The sequence below is a fragment of the Eriocheir sinensis genome, chromosome 13 (genome assembly GCF_024679095.1).
Source record: "Eriocheir sinensis breed Jianghai 21 chromosome 13, ASM2467909v1, whole genome shotgun sequence".
Classification (NCBI taxonomy): domain Eukaryota; kingdom Metazoa; phylum Arthropoda; class Malacostraca; order Decapoda; family Varunidae; genus Eriocheir; species Eriocheir sinensis.
Genome location: NC_066521.1, coordinates 16,831,771 through 16,851,390, shown reverse-complemented (window position 1 = coordinate 16,851,390; position 19,620 = coordinate 16,831,771). Strand labels below are relative to the sequence as shown.

Genomic DNA, 19,620 nt, shown 5'->3' with positions numbered 1-19,620 from the left:
CTATCAAATGGTGTATCACTTACTGAAATACCCAAATGTAAGATAAAATGTCACACTTTTATTTACTTTCACTTCTATTTATTTACTTTCAGTTTTATTCACTCCCAAATTGAGTTCACTTGTTGAAATACTCGACTGTAAGATAAAATGTGAGGTAAAACTGTTCGTCCTTTTTAGTACAATTTCCACGCGCGCGAATTAATCCGAAGCTTTATTCATGAGTGACCGCCTTTCATTAATAGCCATTATTGTTACTGGACAATGCACATAACTCTTACTACGACGCTCCTGCCCGAAAGATTTTTTCCTGTTCATTGCGCTCACACCGGAAGGAAACGAATCGGCTCAAACAAAGGCCCATTGTGTGCAGCTTTTAGATTATTATTACTAGTGTTGTTGTTATTATTATTATTGTTTTTATTATTATAACTATTATTTTTATTATTATTATTATTATCATTATTATTACTTTTTTAATATACCCATCCCGTCAAGCTCTCCTTCACTGCAAAACGAGACTTGGGATGATGATAATGATGATGATAATGGCGGAAAACGGTGACTGAAAATGTTGATAAATGACAACGATGAAAGTGGTAACAAGAATTATGATGCTGATGATGATGATGATGATAATGCTATTGATGATAATGATACAAACGACGATGAATAAAAACATGTACAAGTAAGGAACTAAATCGATGCGAGGCAGGAACAAACTAAGAATGGCAGAGTGCTACACACGCAATGGAAGATGGGAAAAACTCCACGGTCTTTGGTACCCACGTTTCACTATATCAACCCAACTGAGACTTGTTTGCCCTATTTTTCTCAGTCTGTTTTCGACTTGGGAAGCCTCTGAGCCCTTCCCTTGCACCCTAAGAAGCCCCTATATCCCCAGAGGCCCCTCATCACACCTCCGGCTGGTAAACAAGCATAGGGGTCGCCGAGGATCTGACACGTGGCGGCTTGACGGTGACTTGACATGGAAGAAACAGGGAGTGGGCGAGGATTTAGCCAATACTGTTTTTCATACCACCAACGCTACCACCGCCATCAACAACACCTTACATCTCTCTACCTCTGTCACTATCTTTACCTTCTTCAACACAACCACACCAACCAACGCCACCACCATCAACATCTTTTTTTTTCGTCCTTTATCAATATTTTCACCTTTTTCATCATCACCACTGCCAATATTGTCATCATCAACACCTTCTCTGCACCTTCATCACTATCTTTACCCTCCCCATCACCATCACCCTCAACACCTTTTCTCTACCCTTATCACTATTCTCTACCCTCTCCATCACCATAATTGCCAATACCGTCATCATCAATACCCTCTATGCACCTTTATCACAATCTCTACCCTCTCCATCACCATAACTGTCATTCGATCATCATCATTACTCATTCCACCTCTAACTGTTATATTCCATCCATTATATCACCATTAACAACACGCATTTCTCTTCTAGCATCATCTATATTCCCCTCTTCACAATCATCCACATAAACTCCCTGCAACACTACCTTCATCCCCTCCATCACCATCATAATCATTATCACGCCCTCTCCATCTCCAGCCTTACCTTAATCCTCCCATCACCATCACCAAAGCCAGTCTTATCACCAACACCGTCATGCCATTATCACCAGCCCCTTCACAATTATCTTCGTCCCACTCCATCAGCCCCAGCAACATGAGCACCATATCCGACACTCCATCAAGGCACAATACCAGACACCATTTCCACACAAGCAACATGGATAAAGCATAATCCATGAGAAAATCGTGTAAATGTGAACCTGCAAAAAATGGATGGCAAGGCAAATACACGTCCAGTAAAAAAGAGTAAAACAAATAATAGTAAAAAAATAAGAGGGAAATATATGAGTCTTCAGGAAACTTAAATAAAATACTTTAACTTACCTGAGGGAGCACACCTAAGCCAGGTATTACAAGGGTACGAAGAGAGGAAGGAAGGAAGGCAGGAAGGCTGGAAGGAGAGGAGGGACGGAGAGACAGAAGGAGGGAAGGATGAAGTGAGGGAAGGATGGAAGGAAAGAAGGAAAGAGAGAAGGAAGGAAGGAAGGAAAGAGAGAAGAAAGGAAGGAAGGAGGGAAGGAGAGGAGGGAAGAATGAAGTGAGGGAAGGATGGAAGGAAGGAAGGTGAGAAGGAAGGAAAGAAGGAAGAAAGGAAGGAAGGGAGAAAGGAAGGATGGAAGGAAGAAAGGAAAAAAAATAAGGAAGGGACGTAGTAAAGGAAGGATTAAGGGAGGGATGGAAGGAGGGCAGAAGGATAAAAAGACTGAAAAGAGGATAAAAGGAGAAAGAAAAATCAAGACAAAAATAAGAAAAGATGGAAAGAGGAACAAACGAAGAGCATAAGCCGGAAGATACAAGGAAGAGTGAGAAAGCAAGGTGAGAAGGGTGACTGCCATAACAAGGAAGGATAGGAAACGGAATGGAAGACTGACCTTTCTCGCAGTAGGGTCCCTCGTAGGCGATGCGGGAACAATCACAGCGAGGTCCCTGGTCCCCGGAGTAACAGCGGCCGCCGTTCATGCAAGGCCCGTGCTGGTCACACTCGCTGCTCAGGCCCATCTCACGCACTCCCTGGGGGCAGAGGAGGAGTCTGGGTGTTAGATGCGAGGTGAGGAAAACTGGGTCACGGATGAGTTTTATTCTTGTCATACGAAGCAGAGGAGAGAGAGGATGGGAAATTGTTAATGTAGGTGGAGTTTTATTCTTGACGTTGAGATAGAAGAAACGAGGGGCGAAGAAGACGAAGGATGATAGTAAGAAGGAAAGGATATGATGAAGGAATAGAAGAAAAGAGACGAAGACGACGAAGGAGAGTAAGTGGATGGAAAATAAAAGATGGCACATGAGTTTTATCTTGTCATACGAAACAGAGCAAAGAAATGAGAGAAATGTTTAATTTAGACGGAAATAATATGATGGAAACGCATTATCTTACATACAGAAGAACAACCTGAACATTATAAATCAAATAAAGAAACATTCTCTTCATACATAATCCCAAAATACAAGAAAAAGAACCTGTAAATAAGAGAGCAAACACGAGAAATGCTGTGAAGGAAAGAATAAAAAAAAACTCGAAACAAAACGCCAGTGACTTAAAATGCCGCAGAATAGCTGACGCTTGAAGCAAAAAAGAAGTAATGCTTGAAAAGTGTGAGGGAAAGAGAGTGTTTGAGAAGAAGGCAGTGTTGTGCCGTGGGACTTAAAGGATGTGAGCCTCTGTTGGAGAGAAACTAATTAAATCAACACAATACCTGGCTCACGGCGAGGACACGGACGCAGGGAGGGAGGGAGTGAGGGAAGGACGAAGTGAGAGAGGAGTAGAAGGAAGAAGAGAAGGGAGAGAAGGAGGGAAGGACGGAGTGAGAGAGAGAGAAGGAGGGAAGGACGGAATGAGAGAGGGAGAAAAGAAGGAAGAAAAGGAGGGAGAGAAGGACAGGAAGGACGGAGAGAAAGAAGGAAGGAAGGACGGAGTAAGCGAAAGAGAGGAGAAGGAAGAAATGGAAAGAAGAATGAAGAGATAAGAAAAGCAGTGAGTATGAAAAAAAGGTGAAAGAAAAGGAAAAAAATAATGAATGAAAGGAGAAGAAAAGAAAGCGGGGAGGATAAGAAAGAGTATGCAGAATAAAGTGGAGTTTCTGCATTTGAATCATACTATTGAAACGAACAAATGCAATAAATAAAAGAATACATAGATAAAATACAATAATATACATAAATGTTAAAACGAACACCAAAATCATCCACCATTAAAATCTAGGAAGAAAGCGGCGACCACCTGCCACCATCTACCCCTCCACCCCCTCCACCCACCCAACCCCACTAGACTCCCCACCCTTCCACCTCCCTCCTACCATACCAGACTCCCCTCCACTTGCCTATCGCCCACCCAGCTGCCTTCCCATCCCCTCCCACCCCACTAACCTCCCCAGCCATCCACCTCTCTCCCACCCTACCAAACTCCCTTCCACCCACCTATCGCCAACCCAGCTCCCTCCCACCCACCCTGCCTCCCACCCTGTTACACTTCCGCCATCCTCTCCTCCCGCCCTGTTACCCTCCCACCCTCCCACCCTCCCTCCCTCCCCTCCCGTCTCCATCATCCGTAAGCCTACAAGCTCGCCTCGCTCCGCCGAATGAAAATGGTGATACAATGAGCACAACAGTTTTACTCTCCGGGAGGAAACTTCAGCTTGGAACCGAGTCAGATTATGAAAGCGTCAGAGATTAAAATGTGGAGCAGCCGAAGAAAGGGAAGGGGTGGGAAAAAATATGGAAAGTGAGGTGGAATGAAAAGTAGGGCGAGGAGGAGGGGGATGGGGTGGAGAGGAGAAGGAGGAGGAGGAGAAGGAGAACGAGGAGGAGGAAACTAGGAAAGAAGCGGGAGGTAAAAGAAAAAAATGAGGAGGAAGATAAGATGAAAACGGTTAATTAGAAAGATAATGCAACATGTAAGAAGATAGAAAATGTTAAAAAAAAATAGGAAAAAGAAATAGAAAGAAAAACAGGAAAGACTGAGAAGTAAAATTTGTTGGAAGAGAAGGAGGAGGAGGAGGAGGAGGAGGAGGAGGAGGAGGAGGAGGAAATGATAGATGGTAAAACAAAAACAAATACGAAGAGAAGAGAGAAGCAAAGAACGATAAAAAAGAAAGTGAAAGAATACGAAGGAGAGAGAAAGAAAACATAAGAAGCAAAAAACGAATAAGAGAAACGAGAAAAAGGAGATGAGGAAAGGAGTCTGAAATATGATGAAAAGATAAAAGAAAGGAAAGACGAAGAAGGAGACGAAGGAGAGTAAGAAGAAAAAGGAACAAGAGAGAAAACACTGAAGTAAAAAAAAAGAGAAAGGAAAAACGAGAAAGAGGAAATGAAGGAAGGAGTGCAAAATATGAAGAAGAGATAAAAGAAAGAAGAGACGAAGGAAGACGAAGGAAGATGAAGGAGAGTGAGAGGAGAAGGATACGCACGACTTAGAAATGAGGGAATGATATCCTTCACCCTCTGGAGAAGGCTAATGAGGAGTCGATGGAAGAAGGAGGAGGAGGAGGAGGAGGAGGAGGAGGAGGCAATCAGCATGTCGGAAAATGTCTCTCCTTATTTTACTTCCTCCTTCTCCTCCTCCTCCTCCTCCTCCTCCTCCTTCTCCTCCACCTCCTCCCCCTCTTCCTCTTTCTGATACATTACTTTGTTACATCATTTTCATTCTCGTCATTCAAATTTTCTTTTCTTCATTTCCTTACGTTCTTTTTCCTCTTCCTCCTCCTGCCCCTTTTTATATTCCTCTTCCACATAAAACAACGGAAGAAGAGACGGGATAAAGGAACGACTTAGGAGAAATAGGAGAAGAATAGGAAAGGAGAGGAGAGGAGAGGAGAGAAGAAAAGAGTACAGAAGAGAAGGAGGGGAGAGGAGAGGATAAGAGAAAAAGAATGAATAACGAACGAAAGAAAATATTACAAAAAAGTACATAAAAAATAATTAAAAAATCATGATAGTAAACATATCCCATTTACAAAACAAGTCAGGAAGAGAGGAAGAAAGGAGAGAAGAAAAGAGCAGAGAAGGGCAGGAGGGCAGAGGAGAGGATAAGAAAAAACAGATGAATAATGAAAAAAGAGAAACATTACAAAAAAGTACATAAAAAATAAAATCATAACACTAATCATACATCCCATTTACAAAACAGGTCACGAAAAACAGTAACAAAAAAAAAGAGAGAGAGATCAACGAGAGGATTAAACGTACACTTGATACTTTTGCCGGAAATGACAACATATCACTTTCACATAAAAACTCAACAAATATATAAGCTTTTCCGCGGCAGAACACAACAATATCACCTTTTTTATACACCTTTTCACGTATTTTTCCCTTCCCTAAGAGGCGCCGACCCACATAGAGCGATTAAAAGAATCATATTTCAGTACAATGTGGGTCAGTATCGAGAGAGAGAGAGCGAGAGCGAGCGAGCGAGAGAGAGAGAGAGAGAGAGAGAGAGAGAGAGAGAGAGAGAGAGAGAGAGAGAGAGAGAGAATCACAACCTAATTGGCTTTGTAACTGTTCCGGTTCCAAACCCTCGACCTTCCCTCACCTGTCCTCCCCTCCCCCCCTCCCTTTTCTCTCCCCTCTTCCCTCCCTCCCCTCCCTTCCCCACCCTAATAACTCTCCTCTCCTCTTATTTCTCTTTCCTCCCCAACTCCCTAACACGCCTCCTCCTCTCCCCTCCTTTCTATTTCCTCCCCTACTATCAGTTTCCTCCCCTTTTCTCTCCTCTCCTCTCTCCCCAAATTTCTCCTCCATATCTTCTTCTCTGTTTCATCCTCCCTCTTCATTTTCACTCCCTTTTTCTTCTTTCTATTTAATCATTTACTTTCCTCTTCTCTTCTTCTCCCCATCTCATTCTTCCCTTCTTCTTCCCTCTTCCCCTTTCTCTTTCTCTTCACTTCCTTTACTTACTCAATTACCTCAAATATTTTCTTCCGCGTTCTCTCCCCTGTCTTCTCTCCTCCCTCCTCCTCCTCCTCCTTTTCCTCCTCCTCCTCTTCCCATGTTATCTACTTTCCTTCCTTCCTGTTGTGTTTTCCTCTCTTCTCTCCTCATTCTCAGATGCTCATATTTCTCTCTCTCTCTCTCTCTCTCTCTCTCTCTCTCTCTCTCTCTCTCTCTCTCTCTCTCTCTCTCTCTCTCTCTCTCTCTCTCTCTCTCTCTCTCTCTCTCTCTCTTCTCCTCCTCCTCCTCCTCCTCCTCCTCCTCCTCCCCCCTCTGTGACAGAGAACATCCCACTTATCGTTTAATAAATTCGCTCAATTCCTGCGTTCTCATAATGCTCATGTGACCCACTTGACACGTGCCGCGATACACACACACACACACACACACACACACACACACACACACACACACACACACACACACACACACACACACAAGCAACCATCGCCTCTCCACACAACGAAATAACAATAATGAAGAAGAGAAGAAAGAGGAGGAGGAAGAGAAGGAAGAGGAGGAGGAGAAGGAAGAGGAAGAGGAAGAGGAAGAGGAGGAGGAGGAGGAGGAGGAGGAGGAGGAGGAGGAGGAGGAGGAGGAGGAGGAGGAGGAGGAGAATAATAATAATAATAATAATAATAATAATAATAATAATAATAATAATAATAATAATAATAATAATAATAATAATAATAATAATAATAATAATAATAATAAAGTTAATGACGAAAACAACGCTGCCAGGTCACACAGACAGACAGAGACAGACGAGAGCCAATCAGAGAGTCAGGAAGAAACACTCATCCAATCAGCGTGAAGGAGCCAGACACGCCGACCAATCAACGAAGAGGAAGAGGAAGGGGAAGAGGAGCGGAAGTGTGACGAGGAAAAAAATAAGAGTTGTAAAGAGGATTCCGAATTCTCGACTTGATTTTCCATTCATATATATATTTTTCTCATCTCTCCATCTCCCTCTCCCTCTCCCTCTCTCTCTCTCTCTCTCTCTCTCTCTCTCTCTCTTGCCCGGGGAGAGGGAAAATAAAGAGAGGGCGGTGCGTGAAAAGACAAGTCAAATTAAATAAAGGCCGGATTGTGAGCGATAGCACGGACGGAAAAACTCAAAAAGGTAAAAAGAAAAAAAAGGATAATAAAATAAGATAAAGTAGGAAAATAAAATGGAGAAAAGGAAAATAAATTGATGTGCACGGGAAATGGAGGAAAAGAAAATAAGATAAAATAGGAAAATAAAATGAAAAAAGGAAATAAATAGATGTGAAGGGAAAATGGAGGAAAACAAAATAAGATAAAATAGAAAAATAAAGAGGAAAAAATGAAAAAAAGATGTGCAAGGGAAATGGAGAATAATGAAATAGACCAAAATAGAAAAAGAAAAAGAAAAAAAGGAAAATAACTGTGCACGGAAAATGGAGAAAAATAATGCAGAGTAAGAATATAAAAAGATTTTGTAATGGTAGAGTAGTGGTGAATATATGCATGTGTGTGTATTTAATGTATGTGAATGGATGTATGGATGTAGGAATGTAGGTTAGATTAGTTTATTTAAAGTCAGTTTAGGTTAGGTTAGGTTAGGTTAGGTTACCGATAGATTTGGTTAGGTTAGATTAAGTTAGGTTAGTTAAGGTCAGTTTAGGTTAGATTAGCGATAGGTTTGGTCAGGTTAGGTTAGGTTAGGTTAGGTTAGGTTAGGTTAGGTTAGGTTAGGTTACGTTAGGTTAGATTAAGTATATATGTATGTATGTATAATGTATATGAATGTATGTATGAATGTAAGAATGTAGGTTAGGTAAGTTTAGTTGAGATTAGTTTAGGTTAGGTTATGTTAGGTTAGGTTAGCGATAGATTTGGTTAGGTTAGGTTAAGTTAGGTTAGATTAGGTTAGGTTAGGTTACGTTAGTTTACATTAGGCATGCATGTGTGTAGGTATGTATGAATGTATAAGTATGTATTAGAGGTGAATATATGTATCAAGAAATATTCGGAACTTTAAACCAACCAAAAAAAAAAGTAACGAAAAGAAAAAAAAGTAGGTGAATATCTTTTTTTTCCTTTCAACTTACTTTTCTCTCACATTATCAAACATTTTTACTTAATTCCTTTTATCTTCATTTTCTTTTTCGTTAAGTTTCCAATGCTTTTACTAATTACTGATTATATGAGAGATAGAGTTAACAAAAGGTGCCGGAGGAGAGAGAGAGAGAGAGAGAGAGAGAGAGAGCACCACCCAAACCAGTGTCTCCGGCAGTCTCTCCCCTTTGAACTCTCACCTTTAATGTCGTTTCCCTCCCTCCTTCCCTCTCTCCCTCTCCCTCCTCTCCCTTCCCTCCCTCTCTCCCTCTCTCCCTCCCCTCCCTTGGTCTGCTTACTACTTATGACTCGAGACCATCCCTCTCTCTCTCTCTCTCTCTCTCTCTCTCTCTCTCTCTCTCTCTCTCTCTCTCTCTCTCTCTCTCTCTCTCTCTCTCTCATCATTAGTTTCCTCCACTTTCTTCTTAATCTTCCTCTTTTCTTTTCATCTTACCTGTCTTTCTTTCCTTCCTCTCTCTCTCTCTCTCTCTCTCTCTCTCTCTCTCTCTCTCTCTCTCTCTCTCTCTCTCTCTCTCTCTCTCTCTCTCTCTCTCTCTCTCTCTCTCTCTCTCTCTCTCTCCGTAAACCTCTTGAAGTCAAATAATCTTCTTTACCTTCGCCTTGAGGTTAATCACGACTTATCAACCTTGAAAATATATTAAAAGACTCCACGGAAAAGAAGAAAAAGAAGATGATAATGATGATGATGATGATTATGGATAAAGAAACAGATAGAGCCAGACAGTACGCCAGACAGACATAAAGACAGACACAGACGGGAAATGATACACGCGAAAGACGGGGTCGTGAAGGAGAGGGTAAAAAAAGGTAAAAAAAAAAAAGGCAAATATCCCATAATGACAAGGCCCATACCCACAAATTCCTTCCCATACGTCGGAGGAAAAAATGGAGGGAAAGATCTCTCCATATATTCCCTCCGTACCTTGGAATTCCTCAAGTATAACATTTTTTTCTCTCTCTGCTTATGGTGTAAATTCGGCTAAAGACAGGGCTGCCAACCTCCTCAACGGCCTAATACTGGGAAGGAAAGGCGAAGTAATGGGATAAAAGGGTTGGCTAGCCTGGCCTATCGTCTCCTGGCCCTGTATTAACCACGGGCAATGAAGGGTTACAAGGAAGGGGGGGGGGGGAAAGGGAGGTTAGAAAAAAAGGGATGAGGGGAGGTAAGAGGAGGGGAGGAAGATGAGGAATGAGCCACTACAAGAAAGAAAGGGTGGTGAAAGGGGGAGGAGAAGGGGAGGGAAATGGGGAAGGCAGGTTAGAAAAAAAGCGATTAACGGAGGGAGGAGAAGGAAGGAAAATGAGGGATGGGACACTAGAAGGAAGGGAGGAGAAAGGAAGGAGAAGGTGAGGAAAATGTTGAAAGTTGGTCAGAAAAAATATATATAAGGAGGAAGGAAGAAGGGAGGAAAATGAAGAATAGACACTAGAAAAGGGAGGAAGAAGAAGGGGCATAGAGGAAAGGAAAAGGGGGATGGGAAGTTAGTAATAAGGGCAACAAAGTGAGGGAAAAGGGAAAGAAAAGCAGGGAATAGAAGATTTAAAGGGAAGGAAGAAGGAGGAGAGAGAGAGAACGGAAAGGGGGAAGTACAGGACACAAAGAAGGGACAAGAAAATGAGGTAAAGGAAAGAAAAACAGGGAATGGAAGATATAAAGGAAAGGAAGGAGGAGAGAGAGAGGACGGAAAGAAAGGGGGAATCACAGAACACTAAGAAAGGATAAGAAAGTGAGGTAAAGGAAAGAGGCGGAAACACAGGGAATGGAAGATAAGAAGGAATGGAGAAAGGAGAAAAGAGAGGAGTTAGTAGAAGGAGGGGGAGGAAAAGGGGGAATTGCGTGCGTTTCTGGTGATTACAGGTGAGCCAGGTGCCAGGTGAGGGGGGAGGGGAAAAGGGGGAGAGGGAGGGAGAGAGGGAATGGGAAGGAAGGCGAACAAAGCCGCACACAATCTCCATAATTATTTTTACGAGGGAGAGAATATTCGTCATTTTGGGAGGGAATATTTACCATTAGACAGTGCTCCGCTGAGTGCGTCTTCTTACACACACACACACACACACACACACACATACACGCACACGCACATACCACCCCACACACACATACCCACCCACACATACACACACATGATGACAAATGCAAGGAAGGAAAAAATAAAAACAGAGGTGGAAATACGAACAAAAGATAAATAGAGCGAGGAAGAGCAAATAGATAATAAAGATAAGGTGAGTGATTATCAACTTAGACAGAGTGATAAGGGTAAACAAAACAGCATTAAGGGAAACAAAAGGGGTCAAAAAGGATGATGTGAATGGCTATCGATGTTGACAGAAGGTATTATCGGTCAAACAGGAGGAAGAGACGAAAAAATGAAAGACAAATCAGATAGACGAATAAACGAAATTAGAGAATGTCAAAACAGGTACAATACGAGAAGCAGGTGAGAAAGGAAGTTAGAAAAATACAAGACAAACTTCCCTTCCCCTTTATCCTCCCCTTCTTCTTCCCTCCATTTTCCTTTCCTTCTAGTGTTCCATTCCATATTTTCAATCCTTCTACCTTCTCTCCTTTTTTTTTTTCCTAGCTTCCCTTCCCCATTTTCCTTCTCTCTCCTTTCCCTTTCTCCTCCCTTCCTTCCTTGTAGTGGCGCGTTCCTCATAAACTATAAAGAATGGTTAGATACAAAAGTTAAAATGTAAAGGTAAATCAGAAACGTGAATAAACGAAAATGGAGAAGGTCAAAACAGGAACAATACGAGACACAAAAGCCGATGAGAAAGCAGAGTAGAGAAGAAAAAAAATACATGACAAACTAAAAAAAATATATATATGTAGTTAGATGCAAAAGTTCAAATATACAAAAGTCCAGCAACAAAAGTCAGAACACCAATAGTTTGTACCTGAAAAGTTGGAAGAGAACGACAAATAAAACACAATCTGACCAAAACACAAAGAAACAAACAAATATATCTGGTGGTGGTGGTGGTGGTGGTGGTGGTGGTGGTGGTGGAAGGGAGGGGAGGTAGGCAATGAAATCTCTGCCATATGTTCACTTTTTCCTCATTTCCTTCCTGATTTACCTCCTTATTAATATCTTCCCTTCCCCTACTCTCCTTCCCCATCTCTCCCTCTCGCTTCTCTCCTCTTCTCTCCCTTATCCATCTCTTATCCTTCCCTGATTCTTCGCTTCTCCAGTTCCAGTTCTCCTTCCCTCAATCCTGCCTTTCACTTCCTGGTTTTTATTATTTTTTTTTCTCTTCGTCTCCTCTCTACCACTTTCCCTCTTTTTTCCTCCTGCCATAACTTTTTTTCTCTTTTTCAATTCTCTGCTACTTCCCTTCCTTTTCCTCTTACCACTTCTTTCTCTTAGTCTTCTTTCTGTCACTTCGCATATTTTTCCCTTCAATCATTTTCTTCTCTTTGTCTCCTCTCTACTCCTCCTTCTTTCTATATTATTTTCCTTTTTATTCATCTTTTTCCTCTTATCCCACTTTCCTCTTCGTCCTTTACTTATTTTCGTTCACATCCACAACACTCATCCTACCTTAAAGTGTAAGATTATAACTCGTAACAATGGATCAGGCAAGATGACTTCAGAATTAACAAAGACACGGGCAGGTACAGACAGATATCAGTTCTCGGATCATCTAAAAGAGCAGAACATGAGGCAGCCGTTGGTTTGATTACGCTATATTTAGATCTAACGAACACGGACAGGTGACGCGACCCAAATCATCCGGAACAGCAGGAGGGGGCACAGCGATTGGTTTGATTTTGAGCCATTCGAATTTAATGAAGACAGGGACAGGTGTTGGTTCTCGAGTAAAGTATTGGATCAGGTGAACAGAATTGGCTGTCGAGTGTTGGGTGCAAAAACGACTGATGCCTAAAACGAAAAATATTAACACAAGGCTTTTAAGAACATGAAGGTTTAGTTTTTTCGTGTCGTTCCCTAATATTCTTTTATCCCACACCGTTATTTTGTTACTTTACTTTACTTTACTTTACCTTACTTTACCTTTCACGTCTCTCCCTAACTTATGACTTCTCCTTATCATGTCTTGACCTAACACACTTCACTCACTCTGTTATTAGTTACTTTACCTTTTCGAGTCTCTCCCAAACTCGTGGCATTTCAAACACTCTTTCGTCCTTGAACTTAAAATGTGCTAAATAAATGATGAAACGAAAAGTAACAGGAGTGGTACTTAAGAATGCATCTGAACACCAGAGTGGCGGATGAAATAAAAGTGAAACGAATCAGAATGAAAACTCTCACCACGATTTCAGGAACAAAGAAAGATACGTGACAGTCATGTGAGGGGAGCAAAAGTGATTGATACCTTAATAAAACATCAAAAAAAAAACATTAGGTAAAGGTAAATAGTGACAGGCTTTTAAAATCTTCCTGGCCTCATCTAAACCTTTAAATAACTGATCGAAAAAACTAAAATTAACATGAGTGGTATTTAAGAACGCATCAGAACACCAAAGATGAAACGAAGCAAAATGAAACCTCTCACCACGACTTTAGGACCAAATAGCTAGAGGCTTTTAAGATCTTCGTGGCTGCTTCTAGACCCTTAAATTACTGATCGAGAAAAGACCAATCACGAGTGCTATTTAAGAATGCATCAGAACACCAGGTGACAGATGAAACAAAGGCGAAACGAAGCAAAATAAAACCCCTCTCCACGACATTAGGACAAAATAGCTAGAGGCTTTTAAGATCTTCGTGGCTTCTTCTAAACCAGGGGTTCCCAAACCAGGGGTCGGGACCTCAAGTGGGGTCGGAATGCTCATTATGTGGGGTCATAAAGAGCTCATGGGGTCGGTGGGGTCGGTGGGGTCCCCCCAAGGTCTGGGTGTACGAAATATCCAAGTAGGGATTACGAGACCATGTGAAATTCAGTGCTGTGTAGTACTTTCATTGAGAATAAATAACAAGTCAAATAATAAATAATAATTGCTTCAAGCACCCTCACACGAGCCACGACTGACCGTTGTATCCCCCTCTCCCTACCTCCCTTACTACCCTCCCCGCTCTTATTACATCTCGTGAAATTTGCGGAATCTAAATTTCGTTTTATCTCCCTATTTACTAATTTATTCCAAAAATTTCACATCATCATTATCGTCAGCACCCGTAGAACTTTGGTATATATGCAAAAGAATCCTCACTTCCATGGTTTTTCACAACTGATGAAATTAAATTCACATAATAAATCAACCTCTGTGCAGGAGAGCACTCACTTGTGTTTCCACCCCGGCAGTTTTATGTGGTGTCTTACAAGGGCCGCTTTCACAGTCACTTTGCTTGTTTTGATCGTTACCAATGGTTGCGATCGACGCTATAGTTTTCCACGTGAAACTGGCCTATGGGGTAGTGGCGGCTGCAGAGGAAGCGCGAGGTGTTGAGTGTGTGTGGTAAGGTGCGTAGCTAGGCTAACCCCGCAGCCGCCACTACCCCATCGGCTAGTTTTAAGTGGAAATACTATAGCGGCGATCGCCGCCATTGGTAACAATCAAAACAAACAAAATGACTGAAAGCGGCCCTTGTTAGTGTGGTAAGATGGTGCAATGCTATGATACGTATTGCGCAGCAAAGGAGGCATCACATTGTAAGAGAAGTGATGATGTTGCGTTACTCTTGAAAATACTTTATTTACATTGCTGATTAATAACATTAATTGAAATATATTTAGTAACACGAGTACAATTCCTTTTCCAGCGGCCAGCCATTATGGAGAGGTTTTTAAAGACACCATCTGAAACTTCCACCAAGAAACGGAAACACTCAATTAATCCATCATTCCTCGACCAAAAACTCACAATAGTGCTGTAAATGTAGAAATAAACATAAACACTTGGGATATATATATATATATATATATATATATATATATATATATATATATATATGTAGATAGATAGATAGATAGATAGATAGATAGATAGATAGATAGATAGACAGATAGATAGATAGAAAGATACACACACACACACACACACACACACACACACACACACACACACACACACACACACACACACACACACACACTTGGGGTCGCACTGAACAGTTGAAAGTGCTGAATGGGGTCGTGCTAGGAAAAGCATGGGAACCCCTGTTCTAAACCCTTAAATTACCGATCGAAAAGAAAACCTATTATGAGTGCTATTTAAGGATGCATCAGAACACCAAGTAACGGATGAAACAAAGGCGAAACGAATGAGAACGAAAACCCTCGCCTCGACCTAAGGAACAAAGCGCTGTGGGTCGCCCCGACGTGGCCACATGAAAAATGGAAACATCCCTCTACTAAAAATGTCAAGGGTGGAAGTAATTTCTGTCCTCGGTTCCTTTGTAGTCGAGAAAATATATTACCGTCGTGACGCTGCAAAAGGTGAGGAGAAAATTAAGTTCTAAAAGATCACTGTTCTGCTTGTCCATATTACGTGTTTTATACTTGTCTGCTTCCGCCTTTTTGTCTAGGTTCTGTCTGTCTGTCTGTCTGTCTGTCTGTTTCCCTTCCACGCCCTCTTCCCTCGTGGCCGTTGAAAGATAATGTCAATCTTGTTTTGCAACTGAGGAAAATGTTATCTGAATGGTGCTCTCCCACTCCCTCTCCCCCTCTCCCTCTCCCTCTCTCTCTCTCTCTCTCTCTCTCTCTCTCTCTCTCTCTCTCTCTCTCAGAACTGGCTACACTAATCGGGAATCGAACTGAGGCAACACGAATTAGCGGCCAAGAGGAGGCTTACCGATCGCTATAGCAACACCTTGTACTCTATCCTCGTACCTGCCTCGCCAATTACCACCTGCGCCCGAACACCTGCCTCCCACCTGTCCAGCTGTCGCCCCGCAGTGTTAGTTCTTGTAATTCCCAGCGAGCTCGAGTCCCACAAAAGGTTGACGTGTCCTTTCGCTTCTTGGACATTTCAGGAATTATAAAGACTCTTCCTCCTACTCTTCCTCCTCCTCCTACTTCTTGTTCTCCTCCTCCTCCTCCTCCCCCTCCTCCTTGTCGTTCTTCAACCTTTTCCTCTTCTCTCGTTATTTCTATTTATATTCCTCAATTTCGCTCTTGTCTTCCTCCTCTCCTCCTCTTCTTTATTCTTCGTCTTAAAGTTATCACTGTTATTTTTATTATTATTTTTGCTGCTGTTGTTGTAGTTATTTTTATTATTGGTGTTCTGTCTTGTTCTTTTTCTTGTTCTTTTTCTTCTTCTTTTTCTTCTTCACCTCATACTCCCCTCCCTCCTCCCCTTCCTCCACTTGACCCTGACGTTGCTCATCTCCTCTCCTCCTCCTCCTCTCCTCTCGTTTCATTTCCTTCTCCACCTCCTCCTCCTTCACCTTCTCCAAATAACTCTTACTCCTCGCCCTCCTTTTATTTTTCTTCTTCGTCCCTCTAGTCATCCTCCACCTCCTCCACCTCCACCTCCTCCACCTCCACCTCCTCCTACTCTTGCATGAGGCTCTTTGTCACTAATTGAATTAAGTCAAGACGACGGAGGCAAGTGGCGCAGGAGGGAGGAAGGAGACGAGGGAGAGGGAGAGAGCAATGAAGAAAGGAGGAGATGAGAAAGTGAAAGCATAAGAAAGGGAAAGTTACATGAGCGAAGGATTGAATGAAAACTTGTGTCCTCTCTCTCTCTCTCTCTCTCTCTCTCTCTCTCTCTCTCTCTCTCTCTCTCTCTCTCTCTCTCTCTCTCTCTCTCTCTCTCTCTGTCTTTCTCTTTATCACTCTATCTATCTATCTATCTATCTATCCTTCCCTTCACTCCTTCACATCCTCCCTTCTTCCTCCCTTCCTTTCTCCCTTCTCTCTCTCCTTCCCTTCCCTTAATTCCTATCTCCCTTCTCCCTCTTCTCTCTCCTTCCTTTCATTCCTATCTGCCAGTCTCCTTCACTCCCTTCCTTCCTCCCTTTCATCCTCTCTCTCTCTCTCTCTTTCTCTCTCCCTCCTTCTCTCCCTTTCCTCCAAGTCTCCTCGGGATGGACTTTGTCAGGTGAGAGAGAAGGGAAATTGTCTCTCGCTTCATCTGGTCTGAAAGCGTATTGTGTCGTCTTCCTCCTCCTCCTCCTCCTCCTCCTCCTCCTCCTCCTCCAGCTCCTCTTCCTCCTTCCTCTTCCTGTTCTACCTCCTCCTCCTTCTCTTCCTCTTCTTCCTCTTTCTCTTCCTTCTCCTTCCCCTTCCTCCTTCTCCTCCTCTTCTTCTTCTTCCTCCTCCTCCTCCTCCTCTAGTTTTCTCTCCCTTTCTCCTTCAGCAACAGAGGCGTCAAGCTACTTAGTCTTCGCTTATTAAATTAAAGAGGAAAAACATTCAATTCTTCAAGGAGGAGGAGGAGGAGGAGGAGGAGGAAGAAGAAGAAGAGGAGGACGAAAAGAAGGAAGGACATGTTATAATTTTCTTTGTCGATGAAATATTTGGTGTTATTTATCTTCCTTTTCCTAGTGAAGACTTATTTTCCCTCTATATTTTCCTCCCTACCATTACAAAGCTATTCTCTTCAATTTTTTCTGTTTTTGATTTCCATGTAGTGATTTCCGAGTCTCTCTCTCTCTCTCTCTCTCTCTCTCTCTCTCTCTCTCTCTCTCTCTCTCTCTCTCTCTCTCTCTCTCTCTCTCTCTCTCTCTCTCTCTCTCTCTCTCTCTCTCTCTCTCTCTCTCTCTCTCTCTCTCTCTCTCTCGCACACACACACACACACACACACACACACACACACACACACACACACACCTGTTTTACCTGAGTCAGTAATTAATTCTCGCCGGGCCGGAGACTCATTCATTACCTTCTTAACACCTGGAGGAGATTAATCAAGGGCACTTTTCATTTACGCCTCAAATCCAGGCAAAAACCTTATGAGTCCACCAACAAATCTTTTCAATTGGGAGGGACTTCGAAATGCACTTTATTTTTACCATCTTTCATCATCACTCTTATTTTTTGTTGTTATTTTACGTTAGCTTATATTATCACCATTACTACTGCTATTAGTACTATTATTAGTATTAGTATTAGTACTATTATTATTATTATTATTATTATTATTATTATTATTATTATTATTATTATTATTATTATTATTTTTTATTATTATTAGAGCTGTCAGAAACCTCTCTCTCTCTCTCTCTCTCTCTCTCTCTCTCTCTCTCTCTCTCTCTCTCTCTCTCTCTCTCTCTCTCTCTCTCTCACACACACACACACACACACACACACACACACACACAAATGCTCGCGCGCATGCGCGCAGGAAAGCAATATTACACATAGTTTCTTGTGCTGTGTTTGGTTCAATGGATCTTCTCTCTCTCTCTCTCTCTCTCTCTCTCTCTCTCTCTCTCTCTCTCCATTACAAAGTCAAGACATCAAAGCAACAACAACAACAACAACAACAGCAGCGGCAGCGAAAAACAACAAAAACAATAAAAACAGTTGCAAAGTTTTTTTTCTTCACAAACACTAAAAGAAAACAACTTAATTCGGAAGAGGAGGAGGAGGAGGAGGAGGAGGAGGAGGAGGAGGAAAAGGAGGAGGAGGAGGAGGAGGACGAGGAGGAGGAAGAGGAGGAGGAGGAGGAGGAGGAGGAGGAGGAGGAGGATAATGATAATAATAATAATAATAATAATAATAATAATAATAATAATAATAATAATAATAATAATAATAATAATAATAATAATAATAATAATAATAATAATAATAATAATAATAATAATAATAATAATAATAATAATAACAATAATAATAATAAAATAAAACAAAAATCTTATCTAGCCCGGCGCATCGGGGTGATACCATTGACAGGTGACTTGGCAACACTGTTCAGCCGATAAATCAATGTGTTCACTCTTACGTGGCAACGGTGTTAGGAGGCATTGTCTTCCTCACACCTCTCCTTCCTTCTTCACCGTTTTTATCTTCCCGTTTTTCCTCTTCCTTCCTTGTCTTACCGTTTTCTTCTCCTTTATTTCTCTCCTTGGGCATCGATTTCGTGGGGGGTTGTTTTTAAGGTTCTTTAGGATTCAGTCAATTTAGCTTTGATTTCTATTTTTTCTTCCTTCCTTTTCTTCCGTAATTCAGTTTTCATATTACTGCGTTTTCTTCTACTTTATTTATTTTTTGAGGCATCGATTTCATGTTTGTTTTTTAAGGTTCTTTAGGATTCAGTCTATTTAGTTTCGATTTCTATCTTTTATTTTACCTTTTCTTCTTTCAGTCATATTCAGGCGTTTTGTTCTTCGATTTCATGTTTTTATCGAAGACTATTTTAAGATTCAGTCCAATTACCTTCAATGTCTACTCCTTATTTATTCCACCTTTTCTTCCTTCAGTCAGATTTCATATTCCTGCGTTTTCTTCTTCTTTATTTCTCTCTCTGAAGCATCGATTTCACGTTTTTATCGAAGGCAATTTTAGGATTCAGTCCACTTAACTTTAATCTGCATTTCTTATTATTTTTTGGCTTTTCTTCCTTCAGTTAGTTTTCATATTCCTCCTTTCCTTTACTCTTTATGTTATGTTTTATTTCTTTTATTCTGCTCTAGAAGGCTTACGTTTAAAGCATTCGAGCCTTATTTTTATACTGCTTCCTTCACTCAGTTTTTATATTTCTGCTTTCCTTTATTCTCTACGTTGCGCTTTCTTCCTTTCGTTTTTTACCATTTTTACGACTCTCTCCTCCTCTTCTATTCCTTTTCTTACTCTCACTCACACTTTTCTTCCCTCATCTTCCTTTCTTCCTCAGTTTTTATATTCCTGTCTTCCATTTCTCTATGTTGCGCTTCCCCCCTTCCTTTTTTTTCTTCACCATCGATTCCTTTTCTTCCTCTCCGTCCGACTTTTCGAAGCATTTTACGGCAATTTCCTTTTCCTTCTCTCGGCGCGGATCGTATGAATGGCGGCTTCTGATTGGTCAAACCGTCTGAAAGGGCAGCTGTCATTGGCTAGTCCATTTGCAT

The 19,620-nt window shown here is 41.6% G+C and overlaps 1 protein-coding gene across 6 annotated transcripts in view; it reads right to left on the bottom strand.

Annotated features, from left to right (window-relative positions):
* The window catches only part of LOC126998100 (neurexin-1-like), a 193,991-nt gene that overhangs the window by 96,903 nt on the left and 77,468 nt on the right, over positions 1 to 19,620 (bottom strand). For all 6 annotated transcript variants that reach the window (XM_050859495.1, XM_050859491.1, XM_050859490.1 and 3 more), the window contains exon 2: positions 2,488 to 2,626. In XM_050859495.1, coding sequence (XP_050715452.1) covers positions 2,488 to 2,614 — 127 coding nt within the window. In that variant the 5' untranslated portion in view covers positions 2,615 to 2,626. The remainder of the gene's footprint in view (positions 1 to 2,487; positions 2,627 to 19,620) is intronic.